The sequence below is a fragment of the Pagrus major genome, chromosome 5 (assembly GCF_040436345.1).
Source record: "Pagrus major chromosome 5, Pma_NU_1.0".
Taxonomy (NCBI): Eukaryota; Metazoa; Chordata; class Actinopteri; order Spariformes; family Sparidae; genus Pagrus; species Pagrus major.
This window is the reverse complement of record NC_133219.1, coordinates 10873705-10892986: the sequence shown is the minus strand read 5'-3', so window position 1 is coordinate 10892986 and position 19282 is coordinate 10873705. Positions and strand designations below refer to the sequence as shown.

Sequence of the window (19282 nt, the reverse complement as noted above, 5' to 3'; positions counted from 1 at the left end):
CTCTGTTCAATCTTTGATGAGAGTTGCACATGCGCATCATTTAACGGGCAGGATGTAGCCAGTCAGAGGCAGAGTAGGGTGGGTCATGCCGAGCAAGGTAGTGTGATCGTAAATAATAATGCTGCTACAGCTGGTAACCATGGCTGTGGTACAGTCGTATATCTTTTATAATATACATATAAATATATATATATATATATATTTATATAACACCTGTTACATAGTGACGCACATAAGTTACAGAAGTAAAGGCTCAACTCCAAGCCAGGCGTTTCAGGCAGCGCAGGAGCAGTGTTTTCCCGTTAACATCTGACAAAAAAACACAAATTTCAGGAATGTGGGATACATAAAGTACTCAACATGAAAGACAGTATGTGGATTAGATAATGTCTATAGATAATTGGTACACTGGTTCTTGCTGTTCAAAAAAGCATCACTGCATCACAGGGAAATTGTGATGGGTATTTTTCACAATTTTCTGATATTTTAGACAAAAAAAATCAATTAATTAATTAAAAATAATCACTGGCAGCCCTACAATAAAGTGCCTCTCATTATTGCTTTCTAAGTATTTGGCATAATCTAATTTTTCCCACAGTCTCTCATATAACTATTCTATTTATCAAAAACACAGAAGTTAACAGATCCATCCAGGAAAAGAATGTGTTCCGGCTCTTCAAGCAAAAAGATAGCTGGCTGGATGGCTGAGAGAGAAACTCAATCCCGCCTCCTGCTGAGGGAGAGATGAGCGCTGGCTGTCGACAGGCACACCACCTGACTACCACACAGCTACTGATTTGAAACGACAAGTCAAGAGAAGTCAGGAGTAAATAAGGGAGATATATAGAGAGTGAAAATGGAAGGAAAGAGAGAGAGAGAGAGAGAGGGAGAGGTAATAGATTTGACAGTGTTTTTGGGGAGTAAACAGATGGAGTAAACACAGCACGAGGGAAACCAGGGGACTCCCACCGAACCCGCTCAATGTGTCACTGACACTGCAGAGCAGAATCAACAAAGTGCTCTGAGGGCAACATGCACACATACATACGCACACACCCACACAATCACACACAGTTCACCAATTGGCAGGATGCTGAGACCCAGAGCTCCTATCCAGAGCGGTGACAGGCACATGGAGAACATGCTGGCTGACAGCACATGACAACTCCTCAGCTAGTGGAAGAGCAGAAAGGCATCTCCTACTCTACTTTCTAACCTTGGCTTTAACAAGTGGCCTGCATATGTGGTGGTGTAAATACAGTAACACTAATATAGTCCAGATATTTAGTGTTACTCTGTATAGAGGCATGACTATAATGTTCCTTCTCTTATCCCCTGATCATGCTCTAAACCTCATCCTAGCACCCATCTGTATTGCTTCCCCCTCTCCAATTTCTTCCATGCCCCCAGATCTGCTCACACACCCAAACTCTGCTGCTGTGTGCCAGCGTACCAACAAGCCTGTAGGCCTGTCCAAGAGAGAGATAGAGAGGGAGAGAGAAAGAGGGAAGGTAGCCAATTAAGATTGGGTAATGGGAGAGTGAATGTGAGTGTGTGTGTGTGTGTGTTCGTGCACACTGGGATGGGTGAATGCCTGACTTAAAGCGGCTGTAAGTGCACTCGCTCTTGTGTGTGCGTGTGTGTGGTGCCACAGGCTGTGCACACAGCCAAACTTAATTTAGCAGGCCCAGGTTTTTAACACAGGCCTGAAGCTAGCCAGCGAGCTAAAGCTGGACAAGAGAGCCAGAAGTTAACAGGCACATTGCTCTCCTAAACCCCCTGAGATCTTGTTTTCACCCTGAGGGGCGAGAGAACTCATTTAGTCATTGATGACCATCCGTGATCACATCCTTGTGGTCATATCTTTCCGTCAGGCAGTTCATTACAATAAAGCTTTATGGAGCAAAAACTTTCCCCCCCCCCTGACTTTCAAGACCTTGACAGTTGACAACGCTAAAAGAGGTGCGGGAACCATTCAGCTGTCATTGACAAAACTTCTGACATGGTTTGTGATTGTTTGCGAAACTGACATTTTTGAGGAGTGCTACCACTTGCCTTGCTGTATACAGTCTGACAGAGATGAACAACAACAGAGGACAACAAAGATGGCAACATCTAACATGTGTCTGTTTCCTCTATGTCCCCTGGAAGGGGAGCTGAAAAGACATGCCACTTCGTCTATATGTGCGTGTGTGGAGTACCCGTGTGTAATGTATGTGCGGTGCATGTGTGGCATCGGGGCTGAGATGGATATGGCAACATGGTACTGCAGTGGGGCATGCCCTTGACGTTGTTGTCACTGATAAAAACACAGGCGCAGCAACACTCTGAACACAAGCACACCTTGATCACTGGTGTGTATGGGAATTCACGCCTGGGGACTTAACACAACAAAACACTGTCGGATTGTGTCTGAGCCTCCAAACAAACAAACATGCGCCAAACTAGCAAAGCAAATAGCAACCAAATTTCCACTTGTCTGGCTTACATGCTGTTTGGCTATGGAATTAATAAATATTGCATCAATGAAAAGTAGATCAATTACAAATAATGGTGGGTGGATGTAGCCCAAAGCTAAAGATTGCAGAGTGACAATCAAACTAAACATAGAATGAGACACGTGTGTTTGTGGTGGGGTGTGTGCGCACAGATGCATGCACATAATTCACACCGTCTCTCCGCGTGTCTCGGTGTGAGTCGTCTTATTCTACGAGGTAATAGGCAGTCAGCTTCACAGCCAGAGCATGACCTAGAAAGTGAAACCACACGGCAAGGGACTAAATGTGTCACATGGGCTCAATCATTTTCTCTCTCTCTGAAGACAGAGAGACAGAGACAGAGAGAGGGAGGAATAGGGGGAGGGAGAGAGAAAGAGAGAGAGGGCTTCTACCAACCCGCTGCACTCAGAAGCTAATTAAGTCATTTGAAATAGCCACAGAGGGTACCTGTATGCAATCTAGCCAAGGCAAAGGGTTGATGAGGCTCTGCGAGGCCCCGGGCTAACTTCAAAAAGAAGGCAAAGGAAGGGAATGAGAGAGAGGAGGAAAAGGAGAAAGACAGAGAAAAAAAAAAGTGAAGTGGATTTTTTAATTGAAGCCCAACTTGAAGAAGAGCATGTGTGTCTTCTGGTGTTGTGCAGCAGGAAAAAGGTTAAGCATGCCCCCAGCAGAGTCTGTCTGCACACACAGGCTCTCAATGGGGAGCAGGTGGAAAGATGCCGAGATGGAGGGATGGAGGGGTGCAGGAGAAAGGCTCCTGATAATTGAGAGAGTTCACCGAGCGGCCATGTCATACAGTGTGCATGTATGTGTGTAGCCACGAACGCCCTATCCTTCAACGACATATTCACACCTGCATGTATTTGCTTCGTCCCTTCTTAGACACATGCCGAGCTTAAAATTGACACTTTCTCATCATGAGTGTACGCAAACTTAATTAAAATGTACAGACGCCAGTTACATACTGACAGAAAGGGTGGGGGTTAAACGAAGAAGCTGCTGATCTGGCTATGATTCATGTTGCTAGATTTCAAAACCACAGATGATAAAAGAAATCTACAGCTGTGCTTGAACGGAACACACACATCTGAAGGTTTTGTGCCCTAACATGCATGCCCTCACCAGGGGCAAGCCTGGCGACACCAGTGACTGAACTGGGTCACACACACACACACACATACACACACAGTATAGACTGCGGCATTGGCAGCATGGTGATCACAGGAGAGGGCAGACAGGGGGCTGGATGTAGAGTGATTGGACTATTCTAGGTCAGCTCTCCTGACAATGCACCACTGTCTCCTAATGTGGTGGGCTAAAGGATAAAGGCTGTGTTTGGCCTGACATTACAGCTACATGTTCCAAAAGGAATACCTGCTACACACACACGTGCACACACAGCTTGCAGGTGCACAGTTAGAGCCAAAAACATATCCTTAAACGCACAACACACTCCAGAAAGCACGTACAAACTGACGCATACAGTACATGCACATATCTATCTGTGGCAATGGAGGTTTAGGGCAAGTTCAAGACCCCGAGAATTTGATTCGCTTCGCTCTCTTTTTTTATCCCGGGCTAATAAAGCTGTATGCAGCAGATCTCCTCTGCAGCCTATAGAGAGAGATCAGCCTGTGGACTTCAAAGAGGTTGCAACTAGGTCACCACAAGACACTGCAGTCAGCTAGAGCACAGTCTCTGGTCTGAGACACCTCACATCTCTCTCTCTCCCTTTTCTCTATCTCACTCTGCCAACCTCTGCCTCTCTCTATCGCTCTCTTGCTGTCTCTCTTTCTCTCTCTCTCTCAATACAATGATATCAGTGAAATTAAAATGGATTATAGTGCCTTTCTCTCTTGTCATTCCTGGGGTTGTACAGCACCATGTCATGTTACTGTACTATAATGTTACCTCTTTATCACTGTCCATCGGAGCTGGTGCTCAGCAGTTTAACTAATGTTTAATTTAGACACAGAGCGAGGGAAATGGGGAAAGAGAGAGGCAACGAGAGAAGGCGGCAGTGGAAAACGAGACAGAGACGCCAAGTGGAATGCAGAAACAGCCCAAGCCTCCACGGTTACATACTGCCATCCTGATCTGTCAAAGGCCAGCGAGACGGTGACTCCAAAGGCTGCTGCAACACACTTTGGATAAAACAGCCACAAAGGCAGCCTGTGAGATGAGCGGGAAACAGGAACCTTGGAAAAAGGAACGTAGTGAGGAAGTAAAACTCAGGAGAGAGAAGGAAGGGCAAGTTTGAAGAAGGTCAAAATGAGCAGAGCTGCAGGGCCACGTCTGAACAGCGAACACAACAACTCACCAAACAGCCACCAACATCTTAAGATGGATACAGAGGGAGGGAAGGAGGGAGTGAGGGGAGGTATGCTTTCATCAGCTAAGTGAAGAGCATAATATACAGTAGCTACAAACAAACACACAAATATTTTGTTCTCTGGTGATGGGAAACCATATATGACAACATATTAGAGAATGATAAACAATATATAATTTAGGGGCAAATATGATTGTGTGAATATCAGTTTGTGTCACTGTATGTGTGCTTTTGTATCAATGTGTGTTTTTCTGCTACTTTATACTTTACATTGTGGAGGCAAATAGTGTACCTTTACTCATTACATCTATTTGATAAATTTAGTAACAAGTTGGTTTCCAGACTCTCCCAGTTCCAACTTGTTTGAACATGTTGCTGGCATAAAAGCAGCTGAGCATATATTTACAAAAATGATAAAGTTGATCAGGTATAACATTAAATATATTGTCTTTGTAATGTTTTTCAAGTGTATGACATAAAGGATTAGTACATTTTTACATTTCGTTTCATTTTACACTTGAGCTAACTTTTTTGGAATTGGGGATGCACTACTAGTCCTGATAAGTAATACTGCTCATTTAGCTTTGCATTTTAGCATTTTAAGATCAAATGTACATCAAATTTAAGTTAAATTATTACAGGGCCAATTCTGCTGGGAGCAGACTGGGGTTAAATGCCCAGCAGCAGAACCTCTGACTCATGCTACTAATTTCGTTAATGCTGTGGACTTGATGAGCCATTGTGTCAGAGGGTCTTTATAAAGTGCATTGTTTCAATCAATTAATGGGTCGACTTAATTCTTGGTCAATCACAGTTAGACTTTGAAACAATCTACTGCTTACTTAAGTGTGTGTTTAGGCTTCTCTCCCTTGAAGGACCGCTGTAGACGCTGCTACCTCCATCAGTCAGCTGATGAAGAGCAGCATATCAGGGCCTCCGTGTCCCCTCCTGACATCCCAAACAGGATGTGAGTCTTTTGTTCTTACTCCAGTGTGTCTGCATTTTCTTTATGGAAAATTGTGTGTACAGTATGCATGTATGAGTGACTGTGTGTGTTTTGTCACTGTCGCTGTGTTTCTGGGTGTGCGCCGTGGCGTACTGTGTTCTGAGCTCAGGTTGACACTCTTTTGACTGACATCGGGGGCGACAGCAGCACAGTGGCATATGGTAACCGCCTGCTAACCGCTAAAACTTGACATCAGCGCAAACAAGTCAGCCAAGCGTGGCATAGTGTGCTCCTAAGAGGGTTAAGGGATAGGCTGTCAGCATACAGCGGGATAATAACACCTATCACGAGAACCATAATACCAGATAAAGGGGAGGGGAGCCAGACCAAATACACAAGTTGGTGTTGACTCTGAGAAACAGATGCCAAGTTTCACAGAAAAAAAGTAATGGATAAGCAAGAAGGGATCTTAACATGTGTTAGAAGTTGGTGTGTGGTTAAGAAGTTAAGATCCTGATCTTGCATTTTACAGCATTAATAAAACAGAAAAGTAAAGAGAAACATTGAGACAGAGAGGAGTGACTGAAACCTGACCACAATCTTATGAATTCAGAATCTGTTTTCAGGGATGGGACAATAAGATTGTGTTGCAGATTGTGATTAAAAAAAAACCCACTTACAATAAGCTGATTGTAGTGAATTTTCATAATTGGGATAATCGTGAATCGAGAAAATTGTGAATATTCTTACATGAATGAAAGCTGTCTAGCTCGCTAATGTACAGTCCCAAATTGGTTTCCTGATTTATTTTGAATTGTCTAAGCCTGCCACCATGGCTGATGGCATGGCTTGGCATCGTATCATATATGTGTAAATACGACAGATTCCAAACTAAAAAACATTACCACCATTTATTTATCCTTCTGATTTATGATGACTTATTTTAAGATTCTTTGATTGTTTTTCACTAAAAAGAGAGGCATGTCCTATCCGTGATGCAATACAAATATTAATTTCCAAACAAAATGCAAGGTTCTATTGATTCAACTATGTTTTAGGGCAATTTAAGTTTTTATTTTAAAGTTTTAAGAATGTTTTGATGATTATCAGGATTCCAATTATGTTGGAAAGGAAAACTGTGGGTTAGGGTTAGGTTGCATTTTTCATGTTTTCCTATGCCTAGTGTTTTCAATCTGTAACACTTTCTCCTGTTAAGCATTAACAAGTAGTATATAGTGTGCTGCCTTTACTTGCACGTGAGTGTGGGTGCTCTTTTTTCAATGCTTTACATTTCACATGAGACCAAATGCGTCTCTTACCATGCCTTGGATTCCATGCATTTCAGTGCAAAAGTTCAACCGAAGATGCATGTTGAAATCTATTGTACAAGGCCCACAGATATACAGACACAAACAGTTATCCACTGACCCACTGAGCTGCAGAAGACAAAAGAGCTGCAGACAAATCTGATCACTGATGCCATCTCTCCTCATTGTCTGCCTCCCTTTCTTTTGCACAGACACAAAAGCACACATATCTTGAAACGCTGTGACACCGCCATCACTGCCGTGATCTGATGTACTGAAATGTACATTTCACATCCACAGAGAATGCAGGACAATATCAGTCTCAAAAGACAGATAAGCCTTCAAATAAAGATTCCATCTTCAATGTCTGGGTGCATACTGAGGAAGAAAAATCACAAAAGCAGACAGCTACAAGACACTAACACGTAAGGGAAAACAGATAAAACCACAGCCCTAAATAAATGAATGGCATATTACTAATCATCTATACATGACAAACAATCCAGTAGGCCGAATGACTGAAAAGCTGGTTTAGATGTCTGCCTAGCACCATGATGTTACTATTAAAAAGTACTGAAAAACAGGAAAAGCAGGGCAGCCCTCCAGCATCTATTTTCATTTGTAACCACAGAGTCGGCACTAAAACTATTAACAGAAAGATTTGTTGTTGTTTGCCAATAACCCCAGTCTACCCCCAAGAACCCCGGTAACCCCTATTTAAGCACTGAGTTTCCTCTCATCGATCAAAGTGTGCCGCACACAGTCCGGGAGCATGACACTGGTACTGGAGAGCTTACAGCAGGTTTCAACTTTGACCCTCAGAGATGCTCAGTGGCTGATTTGTGTGTGTGTGTGTGTGTGTGTGTGTGTGTGTGTGTGTGTGTGTGTGTGTGTGTGTGTGTGTGTGTGTGTAGTGTAAATTCACAGCAGGTCACCTATCTGCTCACCACTAGCTCCTCGCGAAACTCAATTTCCTCCTGGAACGTCCACAGCTAAGCACTTTTAACCTCGACAAACCTGCAGTGATGGAAGATACGTGTAAAATTTACAAGAGAATGAAAGAGCCTTTACATGCGTGTGTGTGTGTGTGTGTGTGTGTCTGCATGTAATATTAACTGACTCAAACACATACGGTTCCACCTGTAACCAAAAAAGAAGTAAAAGCTGTGAAATTTCAGCTGTCAGATAGTGAACATGTTGCCACACAGGTTGACGAATTGTACAAAAAATTGTGGAGAATTCTTCTGTGAGTGTGTGCATGTCTTTGTGTGTGTGTGTAAGCATGTGTGTATTGGCCATAGAGGAGTGTTCCCAGAGAGAGAGTGAAGAGGTATCCACCACACACTGCCTGGGGCCCTCTGGAAGAGAGACTAAACAAGACCTTCCCATTGGGACGCACACACACAGCCTGCAGCTGCAAATGACCTACTACCCACCTCACACACACAGACACACACACACACACACTCATGAACACATGCAAACAGAGACAAAGCCTTTTTGATGATATAATTTGTTAATTTCAAGAGAAAAAAATAGTCAATTATCACACGTGGGCTAAAAAATGTCCACTCCCAAATAATGTTTAACAATTAGATCAAAGTCTTCCTCTCATTTTCTGTTTTTTTTTTTTTTTTGTTTGTTTTTCATCCTCTTGTTGTTTCAATCCTCTCATCGCCCAAGCAACATGGTGGCATGAGCAGCCTGGAAACCTACACATCAAACAACTCTCAACAGATATGTTCAACTATATACACACTGTACACAGTATATTTGAACACTGTACATCCAGAGAGATTTTTCCCTCTGAGTGTCTATGAACTATTGTAACAAACTTCCACATCTGTACTCGCCATGTTCAGCAATACTTGCAAAAATTCTTTTAAAACCATGGCGCCCCAGTGAAAAAACCACCCCTTTCAGCCGAGAATGTCATAGTAAATTATCTACTATCAGCATTTATTTTAGGTCTATCTACTGTGACAAATGTGTGATAAAATGTTATAAAAGGGAACAACAAAAATTGGAAACATTTCGTCATATCCCTGGACAGTTTTCATGGCACCATGTGGTTCCACAGCAGCCACACTGGGAACAACTCATCTAAAGTCACACTATTTAAATTGGATTACTCTTAGCAGAGGAATCCTATAATGCAATTGCATCTGTTATGTGTGTAAATCCTGAGGTACTTTGAACAAGATAAACAATGTCTGCACAGTAAAATTGCCAGAGTTAATTTACTGTAACTCTGTAAGTGTTAAAATCAATACATCCTGTGTTTATGGAGGTCAATCAACACTTATTAAACACCACAAAACTTAATGCATGGTTTCTCTTGAAACTCTGCTCTTAGCCCAAATATGAAATGTCATAATGCATGCTCCCTCTTGTATACTTGCGTGAATTATCTATCCAGCAGGTTTGCACTGGATGAAAATTACAGATGTCACTGGTAATTGCGATAATGACAGGACCTCCCAAAAGAAAATCAATTTTAAATGGGGCTTAATACGCAATTCAAAAAACATGTCCTCCACAAATGACATTCAGTAACAATGATGAAAACCATGTGCTATTCATACCTTCTTACCTACAGTGTATGTTTAGAAAATGCTTCAACCCCAGTGTAAATTGTCGTTCTCATTTATCAGTGTCTTGTGAAACAATAGCCTGTGTGTTTTCCTGGAGGAAGCCTGAGGATGAACATATCTTCTTCATATCATTCTCTGACTGACAAATAAAGGCTCCCTGCCAAGAGAAACTCAATGAGACCACAATCAATACACTGCTACAAGGTGCACACACACACACACCCACAGCATGGATACGGGATGATGTACGATTACCTGGAGCAAATAACAATCAGCTGATGCTCATACAGTATGCACACGCACACAATCACACACTGTTTGTGCACACACATGGACGTGCATGCTGAAAGACACTTAATATGCAAATATTTTTTTTTACAACAGGAACAGCTCTCCGTTGTTCATCTGGACGAAGGGGGGCAGGCGGGTAGATAGATAAATAGGTCTCTAGATATCTACCTTGGACCTCAATTGATGAGATTTCGCATACGGCAGCAGCAGTGCTGTTAGGACAGGGAATACCACCACAAAATAATGTTTTCTCTCCCTCTGATCAATTTTTAATTTGGCCTGTGCAGCCGAGCCCTTGGCGGGCCTGGCCCCGGTAATTATGGTGGGTTATTGACAGCTGCCTTCCCGCGGGACGCTATTTAAAAGAGGTTTAACCCCAGAGCAAGTCCAGGCCCCACACCCGCCTTTGAAGGTGTCAAGTGCATTGATCTGAGCTGCGGGATGTGCTGGGACCTTCCCACCTGGAGGTGTGTGTATACCTGTGTGTGTGTGTGTGTGTGTTGCTCGCAGGGCTGCTATTACAAGGCCATGGCAAGGCGGCACATCTTTTGACCCTTACACACACACACACACACACACACACACACACACTCACACACTCACACACTCACACACTCACACACACACACACACACTCAAACTGTCCTCTGGCTAAACCTGGCTGGGTGGATAGAATGATACCTGTCTGGCCTCTGTAGCCACCTGATGCCCCAAGATAGGCTGTACACACACTGTACGCACAATGTTATCACTTGACTACACACACACACACACACACACACACACACACACACACACACACAAACAGGTTAACTTGCAGCTCGGGGGGAATTAGAGGAACTAATGAGAAAGGAGGAGGAGGAAGAAGGGTGATAGGGAGACAGAGAGAGGAGAGAGAGATATCCTCACACAGGGCCATGACAGGGCCAAAGCCAGCAGATGCCAGAGTGTGCAGCCGATGTTGAAGACGACAACATCCAGCAAGAAAAAAAAAAGGAGGGTGGGCAGGATGACAGAAATTAAGAGAGGATTTCTGTGTTTGAGTTTGTCTGCTTCGCTGCCCCCTTTCAGCCTCCCATTGAAATTCTGGGCAGATACAAAGCCCTAGGCTTTTGACACACTTTTGAAAACACCACACCCCCTCTTTCCTTCCAGTGGGTCTCCAGTGTCGAGCCTGACTCACTATCAAGAGAGAGAGAGTGAGATGGAGAAAAGGGGGGTGGGAAGGAGGGAGGCATTGCAGGGGGCATAGATCTGTTTTTGTATTAGCAACTACCAAGTCAAATTAAGTTGTTCTTGACGACATTGTAGAATTTGTGCGGTTTGTGTGGTTGTGTGAACAAGTTGGAGAGTTGCCAGGCCTGACATTGTGGATGAATTAATTCATCTTTGACATGTGTAAAATAAAAAGAGAAAATGAGATTAAATGTAATTAACAGTTAAATCAAGACTATTGAATAGATTATCCAAAAACCCGAGTCACCAGGACTAAACGTTGCCATTTAATGTTTTTGCAAACTATAGATACATCTATACATTCGTGTCATAAGCCACCTACAATAATGACATTCATACAAAAAATATCATATCAGGTTTACATTACATGTTTATTACCTAACTTTCATAACGAGAGCTACAGGTGATGGTGGTGGAGTTACAGGCGACATGTTTGCCAATCCACTGACCACAGTTTGAGTCTGCAATTCGGCATTTGAAAGTTTGAAATGACTGATTTTTCGGGCGGGACCATGGTTTCAAACATTTATAGCGTCATACCACTGGATATTTTGAAGGAAACCTCGGACAATTTTTAGCCGTGTTTGTGGCGACCATAACTGGTATTAAGCCGAACCACAGTGTTTTCCTAACCTAAACCAGGTCGTTTTTGCGCCTAAACCTAAGCAGAGCATATGCACATCATTATGACAAGACCAAATATTGAAAATTGAACTGAAAGAAATGTAAAGTTGTAACTTATCTGTGGCTTTGAAGAAACTTACATAAATAGTAGCCGATTGCTAACATTGCCTGCAAAAAACGAGAGATGGTTTAGGAAAAAAGTTAAAAAGTGAGACAAAGTAAACTAAAAGAGAAAAAAGTAACTAGCAAATATTGTTTTCCTACTTCTCAACTGATATGAGAGCTCACGTTTCTTTCACTTTGGACACAAACTTACACAAATTAAAAGTCCTATTCTGAACTCCAACAGCTACTCTAAGTAATGATCCCACCTTTCAATACTCCCTCCTTCCTTAATTATTCTAACTGTAACCTCACTATCTTCTCTCTCTCTCTCTCTCTCTACCATCCCCCATCCCCTCCAAACCCCATGGCGCCCACCCTCCACCTCCACCTCCACCATCTCAGTCTCAGGATGCAGAGCAGTGACAGGGCCAGAAGGTAATGATACAGCTGCCATGATGCAACAAGCAGACCTGTCGACTGTCAGGAATTGAAATCATGAAGGAATAAGCTGTCATTAAGAGGCCCTCTCCCAGTAGTGGAGCTGTCAGACGCCTGCCTTCTGCCTACTCTCCCTCTCTCTCTCTCTACACCCGTCTCTCCTCTGCCAGTCCCACCCCATTTGCAGTCACTCCCTCGCCCTCCTCTCATTTCTCTCTTCCTGCTTCAATCCTCTCTGTACCTCTCTCCTTCTTTCCTCTCCTGTCCTCTTCCAACCAATCATAACCCTTCTCCCTCTCTGCACCCCCACTCTCCATCTCAGCTTCCTCTTTTCCACCTCTTTCCCCACTCTCTGGTTGTTGCTGGAGCATCCTCCTCTTACTTGTCATTTTTTCTCTAAGCTATGGGAATAGCACCACTTCCATGTGCACACACACGCGCACACACACACACACACACACACACACACACACACACACACACACACACACACACACACACACACACACACACACACACACTGGACGCACAACTCAAAAAGAGTTCCCTTTGCCTTGCGTCACTGCATGCCACAAGTATACCCTCTGCCTGATGTGATGCATTTGTGTCTATATTGTACATATTTTACACTTATCTCCAGTATATACATTCTGCCAGCTTATTAATGTGTCATCATCATATAGCAGCATGACAGAGATTGTGATACATCTGTAGACGGGAGCATGGTGTATATGGGAAGCAGAGACAGGCGATGGGGTGTAAATGGGGTATAAGAGACAGGCTGCCCCGAGATTCACCCTGTGATCGTGTGTTTGTGTGTGTGGGCCTGATTAACTAGCGCAATCAGCTATTTTTCCCATCGGAAGAGAGGAAAGGCTGACTCAAAGTTCTGAGGAACATGGCTAAGAATTTCAGAGTGGTGCCTTGACACAGGTATGTGCACGCCCGTACACACCACAGAACAGCACTGTGTCCACACACACACTGTAGAGAACTGAGTCAAATTAACTCTTTTATCCGTGTGTGTGTGTCTGTGTGTGCATGTGTGGTCGCTCATGTGTTTTGCACAGACACAAGCTCCCTCAATATTTGCCGAATGCACTCCATTTGACCCTTTGCTGCAGGCTTTGAATTTTCAATCAACTTCCCATGAGTAACGGCACATGAGCTGCACTCCAGGCAATAGATACTAGCCACAAAACATTTTTGGAAAATGGAGCCTAATCTGAACATAATAAAGTGTACAGTCAAAATGTCAAAACTTGACCCAACGCTGCACTTAACAAAATTTGTAAATCAAAAATATTGAGTAATTGTCACTGAGCCACACTCGTCAAATACCTGATATATTGTAACCAAAGTAACTGTGCCTACAGAAATATGGATATGTTAGTGTTGATTATTGAATAAATGCCAGCATTTGAACTTTTATTGTTGTTTACTGCTGATGTTGTTTACATGTGATGCACCTTTGGAGCATACTGCAATTTTTAGTGTCTACTTTAAGTGCTGCAGGAATGATGTACTTCTGTAGAAAATAGCCTCGGTGGCAGACAAAGGTTTGTGAAACAAACACATTTAGCTCAGCAAGAAAGTCCTCACAAGTGAACACTTCTTTTTTTGTTGAATAAATATAAATATATAAGTGCAACAAGTATAACACATAACTTCAATGTCACCACTACTAAGCGTCCTACTACACTATACTATACACACTTGACTATAAATGAAAAAACCTACAAAAAGGAAAGTTCACCTATAAAGGTGGAATATTGAGTTTCCATGTTCAACACGGTGATTTTTAATGTCAGTGGCAACTTCTGTAGTGTCATTCAGCCACTCGTGAGCAACCGCCTTTTTTAAGTGGGGCAAAACTCTTTTTTATTTACAAGTGGGGTATTGACTGACATATTTTTATGTCATAAAACAGAACATGAACATTTCCTAGGTTTTCATTAACTACAGAACTTATTTCAGACATCTGACCGAAAATCTATTCTAAAAAACCATCGACTTTGACATGAAAGTGCCGAAATGCTAACTTATTTCCAGGTCTCATTCCTGCAGCCCCCTATACTATACTAAATTAAAATAATAGGCACTGCTAGTAAGTGTCAATAGCGTCGCTTTACATAGGCAAAGGCTTTTTGTGCTGGCACCAATAATGGCTAGTCCTACAGGTGGTCTGTTGATCTATCATGGGATTCTGCTTTTGGTATTTGTTTTTTTCCCTTTATTCACCAAAGCGTGCATACACATATAGAAAATATGGACATACTGACAAATACAAAAACATGAAGGACATAGATAGGCAACAGTAAAACACAAACAAACAGGAAGAAACAAACAGAAAAAGCAAACAAACAAAAAAAGGAAGAAACAGCAGGGTCATCTGGGTTAGGGTACATATCAGGTGAGGCTTGAAGGATGGATTTGATTTGGGTGAATTCATTTGGTTCATACACACAAAGACATTATACATTCCCGTGTATATTTTTAAAAACATTAACGAGGTAGAATTTAATACAGTGAATAATCAAATGGACACAGTAGAGTAGTTTTTAATTTTCACAGTTAATCGCTGCAGCCCTAATCCACGTGCATGAACATTTGGGATTCTACTCTCAATATGACGTAATGCTGCTGATCATGGATTCTGCAGTCTGTTTTTGCTGTTTCACAGAGCCATCTTGTCAGAGAGTTGTCATCTCTGTAAGCTGCCATTTATGTGAGTTATTGATCAAATGTGTTTGACCACTTGTTTGCTGCAGGATTGTAAATAAAAGTATAAAAGGTAGATCCATTAACAAAAAGAACAGCTGTGCTGAATCGATAACTACATTTATCTCTTCAGATTGAAGAGCAGCTATAATTTCTGTACGTGCACAAATACATCTACACAGATTTCATGGGATGACATAATAAACTACAAGCTTGCCCGTAATAGATGCAGACAGCATGAATTGACTGTAAATGTGTGTGCCTGTCTTTCCAGTGCACACACAGAGTACAAAGCCTGTGTGTGGTAAATGCCTGGATGATGATTTGTCAGGGTGTAAGAACACGATTTCTTGTTTACTATGATGAATGAGCAACACTCGCACTGCACACACCATGTTCTCTTTATCGAAGCTGTCACTTTGGCTTTCTGCAGCACAACCCTGCCTTCTCCAACTGTAATACCAGCCAGGATAACTGTAATTCAAAGTCTCAGGGTAGCCAAATCATCCGTTAGCACACACATGGACACACGCGCACGCAACTCAAACCTCTCCTGTTGTTGTACACAGCAGGAGAGGGCTTTACACAGCAGTGAAAGTCTTTATGGCATTCAGATGGACCAAACGAGGGAATGAGGGGGAGAGGGAGAGCAGGATCTCCCCTAAGTCAATTTGAACAGCAGGCCGATGAAATTACACAGGTAGTCGTGGCCCGTCTGACAAATGAACACAGGGATGGGGATGAAAGCAATAAGACAGGCAGAGCCACCTTTTGCTTGATGACACACAGATGTATACACTCATGTCTGATCATACAGGAGGGAAAGAAAAACTAATCTATATTTTACATTACATTATCTATTCCTCTTTCTCAGCTCAGTCACCCATGAATACACAGGACTGCATAGGAACCATACATCATGTGAAAGCATTAATGTTTCATGGTGAGGTATATGCTTCGTTTCACTAACAAGACAATATAAAGCCTCAATTCTGGGTTGAGGACTGTACAGTTATAGTATCACTCAAGAGTATGAGACTATGTTTGCACCTGTGAATGGATGTCTGCTTGCTGTTATTTGCCTCTGTGATTATATGATGCTGTGGAGTGCAGAAATGGTTCAGCATCATATAATTTCTCATATGACCCCAGGACAAAGTTTGCTTTCCACTCCAGACTTGTGTGAACTGCACAATGAAGTTAAGCTGAACTGGGTCGATGCAGCTTTGAAAGCGCGCAGCAACAACAAATTACCCACAATCACATTCAAACCTCCAGTCAAATACAAGAAAACAAAACGCTTCGCTCATGACGGTGCCACAATGCCTTTCCAAAGCCCAAAATATTCAAGCCTGCCCTTCAAAATAAACACTGTGTGTTACACTTGTCACACCAAGGCTAACCACTGCGGTAGTGGTGGCACCAACAGCCACATGATGAGCACAGTGCATGACTTTTTCACTCAGAGAGCCACAAACGTACATACCAAAGATGTGTCACAGTTTATACTGTATGCAAAAGGAAAAAGGAGCTTTCAGAAAAAGAAAAAGAAAAAAAAGAAATAATAATATCCTCCTCTTACATCGTATGTGCAGTGTCCTCAGTTTACTCAGCCCCTCTTATCGGAACATGAAAACAGGACATCTTGGATCAAAGACCAGAAAATGAGTTCAGCATTCAACAGAATAGCTTTTTGTTGTGCCCCCTACCTCCATGGCTCTGGTGATGAAGGGGATTTGTGTCCCTGAATCCAGGTCCTGGTTGATGATGAGTCTACGGGCCCATTGACCGGCCCGCACCACGCCGCTGCCTTGGATCAGCACCAGCAGCTTGGATGGGTTTGACAAGGCATCTGGGCTCAGGTAGATAAAAGTTGTGGGTTCATCTTCTGTAGCATCCACCTAAACATTCAGGAAAACATAGGTTACCACTGATGTAAGTTGCTCTCTTATCTAACAAAAAATGAAGACTTTCCCCAGTGATGTTCAATTGCTGAAGATGTTTTGATTTCACAGACTATTGGGACCAAAATTAATCTCTGCTCTTTTCATGCAACAGCTGCAAAAGCAAAAGATGATCAAATTGTAATTTTATAATTAGAGCTTTGATTTCTGCTGCTTCAAAATGCCCCGATAATGATCATGAGGAGAAACTTCAGAACTGTTCTTACATAACATGCGTGAGCTTTAGGAGGAATGGCCTTCTCCTCTGTGGCCTTCGTAATTAAAAAAGCTCATATGCATCAGCACGCTAATCATCAATAATCATGATTAGAAAACAGCCTTTGTGTGATTAAAACTGAGGCAGAAAGTTATACAGACAGGAAGGGAAGCTGAGCAAGTTAGCGAGTGTTCGTGTGTGTGCTCGCGCTCCGTCCACATCCCATGCGTCTTTGCATAACTCCCAAGTATGCCTGCAAGAATCTCTAAGGAGACAAACACTGTCCATAAAAGCCATGGGTGGCAGCTGCAAGAACTTAATCCAAGCAGACAAAGAGAGCCGAGTGGGGGAGAAAATCTTACCCTTTATTCTCTTGTGCTCCCTCATTCCCTCTCCCTATACTTGGCTGTGGTTAATCTTCTTAAAATCTGCGGTCACAAGTTCAATGCCACGCAGGTGGACGGACCCACCACTAACACAAATACACACACACACACACACGCCATATACAAGCAGGCGGGTGGGCAGCAGAAAAGCAGAACAGAGCAATTTTCCAGAGGAATAATGAGATAAATAGGCCAGGCAGATAAACCAGTAAAAGTGTATGGGGGCTAATGAAAGGCGCTGAGTCTCGGCTAGGTGATTTATGGACACTGTTAGCGCTGGAGCTAACTCTGCTATGCTTCTAAACACCAGCGCTGCCTAACATCCCTATAAATGGAGCCTGAAAAATGATCACAACTTTTATAAACAGAGAAAAAGCAGGGATAGAAGGGTAAAGGGGGGCAAAAACAGACAAACATGCTTCCGACAACAAATAAAAGGGATCAAGTGCGTGCTCTGAGCCTGGATGAGCTGGGCAAAGAATAACTCCACGATGGAAGAGTAGAAAGTCCCCTTCAGCGCAAATGAATGCAAAACAGATTAAGCATCAGCATGCTGCGCCTCTGCGCCTTTGAAATGACACGTCACAATACAGTTAATTTGTTGAGGAGACACTTTTGCACAAAGGATGTGGGCAGAGAAGGGGGTAAAAGAAAGAAAAGGAGTAAGAGAGAGACTGAGTGAGATAGAAAAGAGAGAGAGAAAGACTGGTGAAGAACGAGGAGAGCTGACTCCTCACAATCCCCTTTTCTTTATTTTTTTAAACAGGACACTCAATATCATAATCACCCTCTGAAGCCGAAGCATTTACGTCAATTTTCATATTTAATACTCCCTTTAATCTTCAAGGGCATAAATCAAAGAAGAAAATGCCTCTTTTCATTCTGGGTACTTACTGGCAGGATTGCTTTAGTCATGTTGCACTTTTTCTCCAACAGCTCATAAACATACTGAGTGATGATCTGGAAAGAAAAAAATACACAGAACACACACACAGTCAAACATTACATTGATAATACAATGAATATTTATACATTGCTGTTGATACAAATCCATCCAACAAAAGCCAACTAAACTCTGTGTGTATGTGTGAACAAGTAATAGCAACCACTGTCATGCAGGCAAACAGAATAAAAAATACTATTCAAAACCCTTGTTTGCCCTCTGGTGTGTGTGTGTGTGTGTGTGTGTGTGTGTGTGTGTGTGTGTGTGTGTGTGTGTGTGTGTGTGTATACATGAGCTACTTGAAAGGTTTTGAATCGTACTGTGTGCGGTGTGTGTGTGTGAGTGAGTGTGTGAGTGTGACTGTGTGAATCACAACGCAGTTAGAGTGTTGAGGTTGTAAGTGCCAGGAGAGGAAATCTCCTGTACAAGCGAAGGGCTGATGTAAGTTATGTTTATCCCCGCAGCCACAGCACTAAAGAACCTTGTATACCGAATCATTCCAACCCCAGGCCAAGCCTTTCATGGTTCAGTGACATTAACAACTTTCTTTTCCATTTTCCCTATTTCTTCTTTCTTTCTTTCTTTTCTTCTCCCCACATCCTGCTTAGCTGGAAACAGAGAGAAGCGCTTAGTGCAACAGATTTCCACTTCTGATCAGTTGTGAGAGAAAGACAGAGTGGTGATAACAGATGACAGGACAC

The 19282-nt window shown here is 42.6% G+C and overlaps 1 protein-coding gene across 2 annotated transcripts in view; it reads right to left on the bottom strand.

Annotated features, from left to right (window-relative positions):
* arb2a (ARB2 cotranscriptional regulator A) overlaps positions 1-19282 on the bottom strand; it is a 152604-nt gene that overhangs the window by 112989 nt on the left and 20333 nt on the right. For both annotated transcript variants that reach the window (XM_073466641.1, XM_073466640.1), the window contains exons 5-6: positions 18533-18598; positions 16802-16993 (exon numbers count right to left, since the gene is read on the bottom strand). In XM_073466641.1, coding sequence (XP_073322742.1) covers positions 16802-16993; positions 18533-18598 — 258 coding nt within the window. The remainder of the gene's footprint in view (positions 1-16801; positions 16994-18532; positions 18599-19282) is intronic.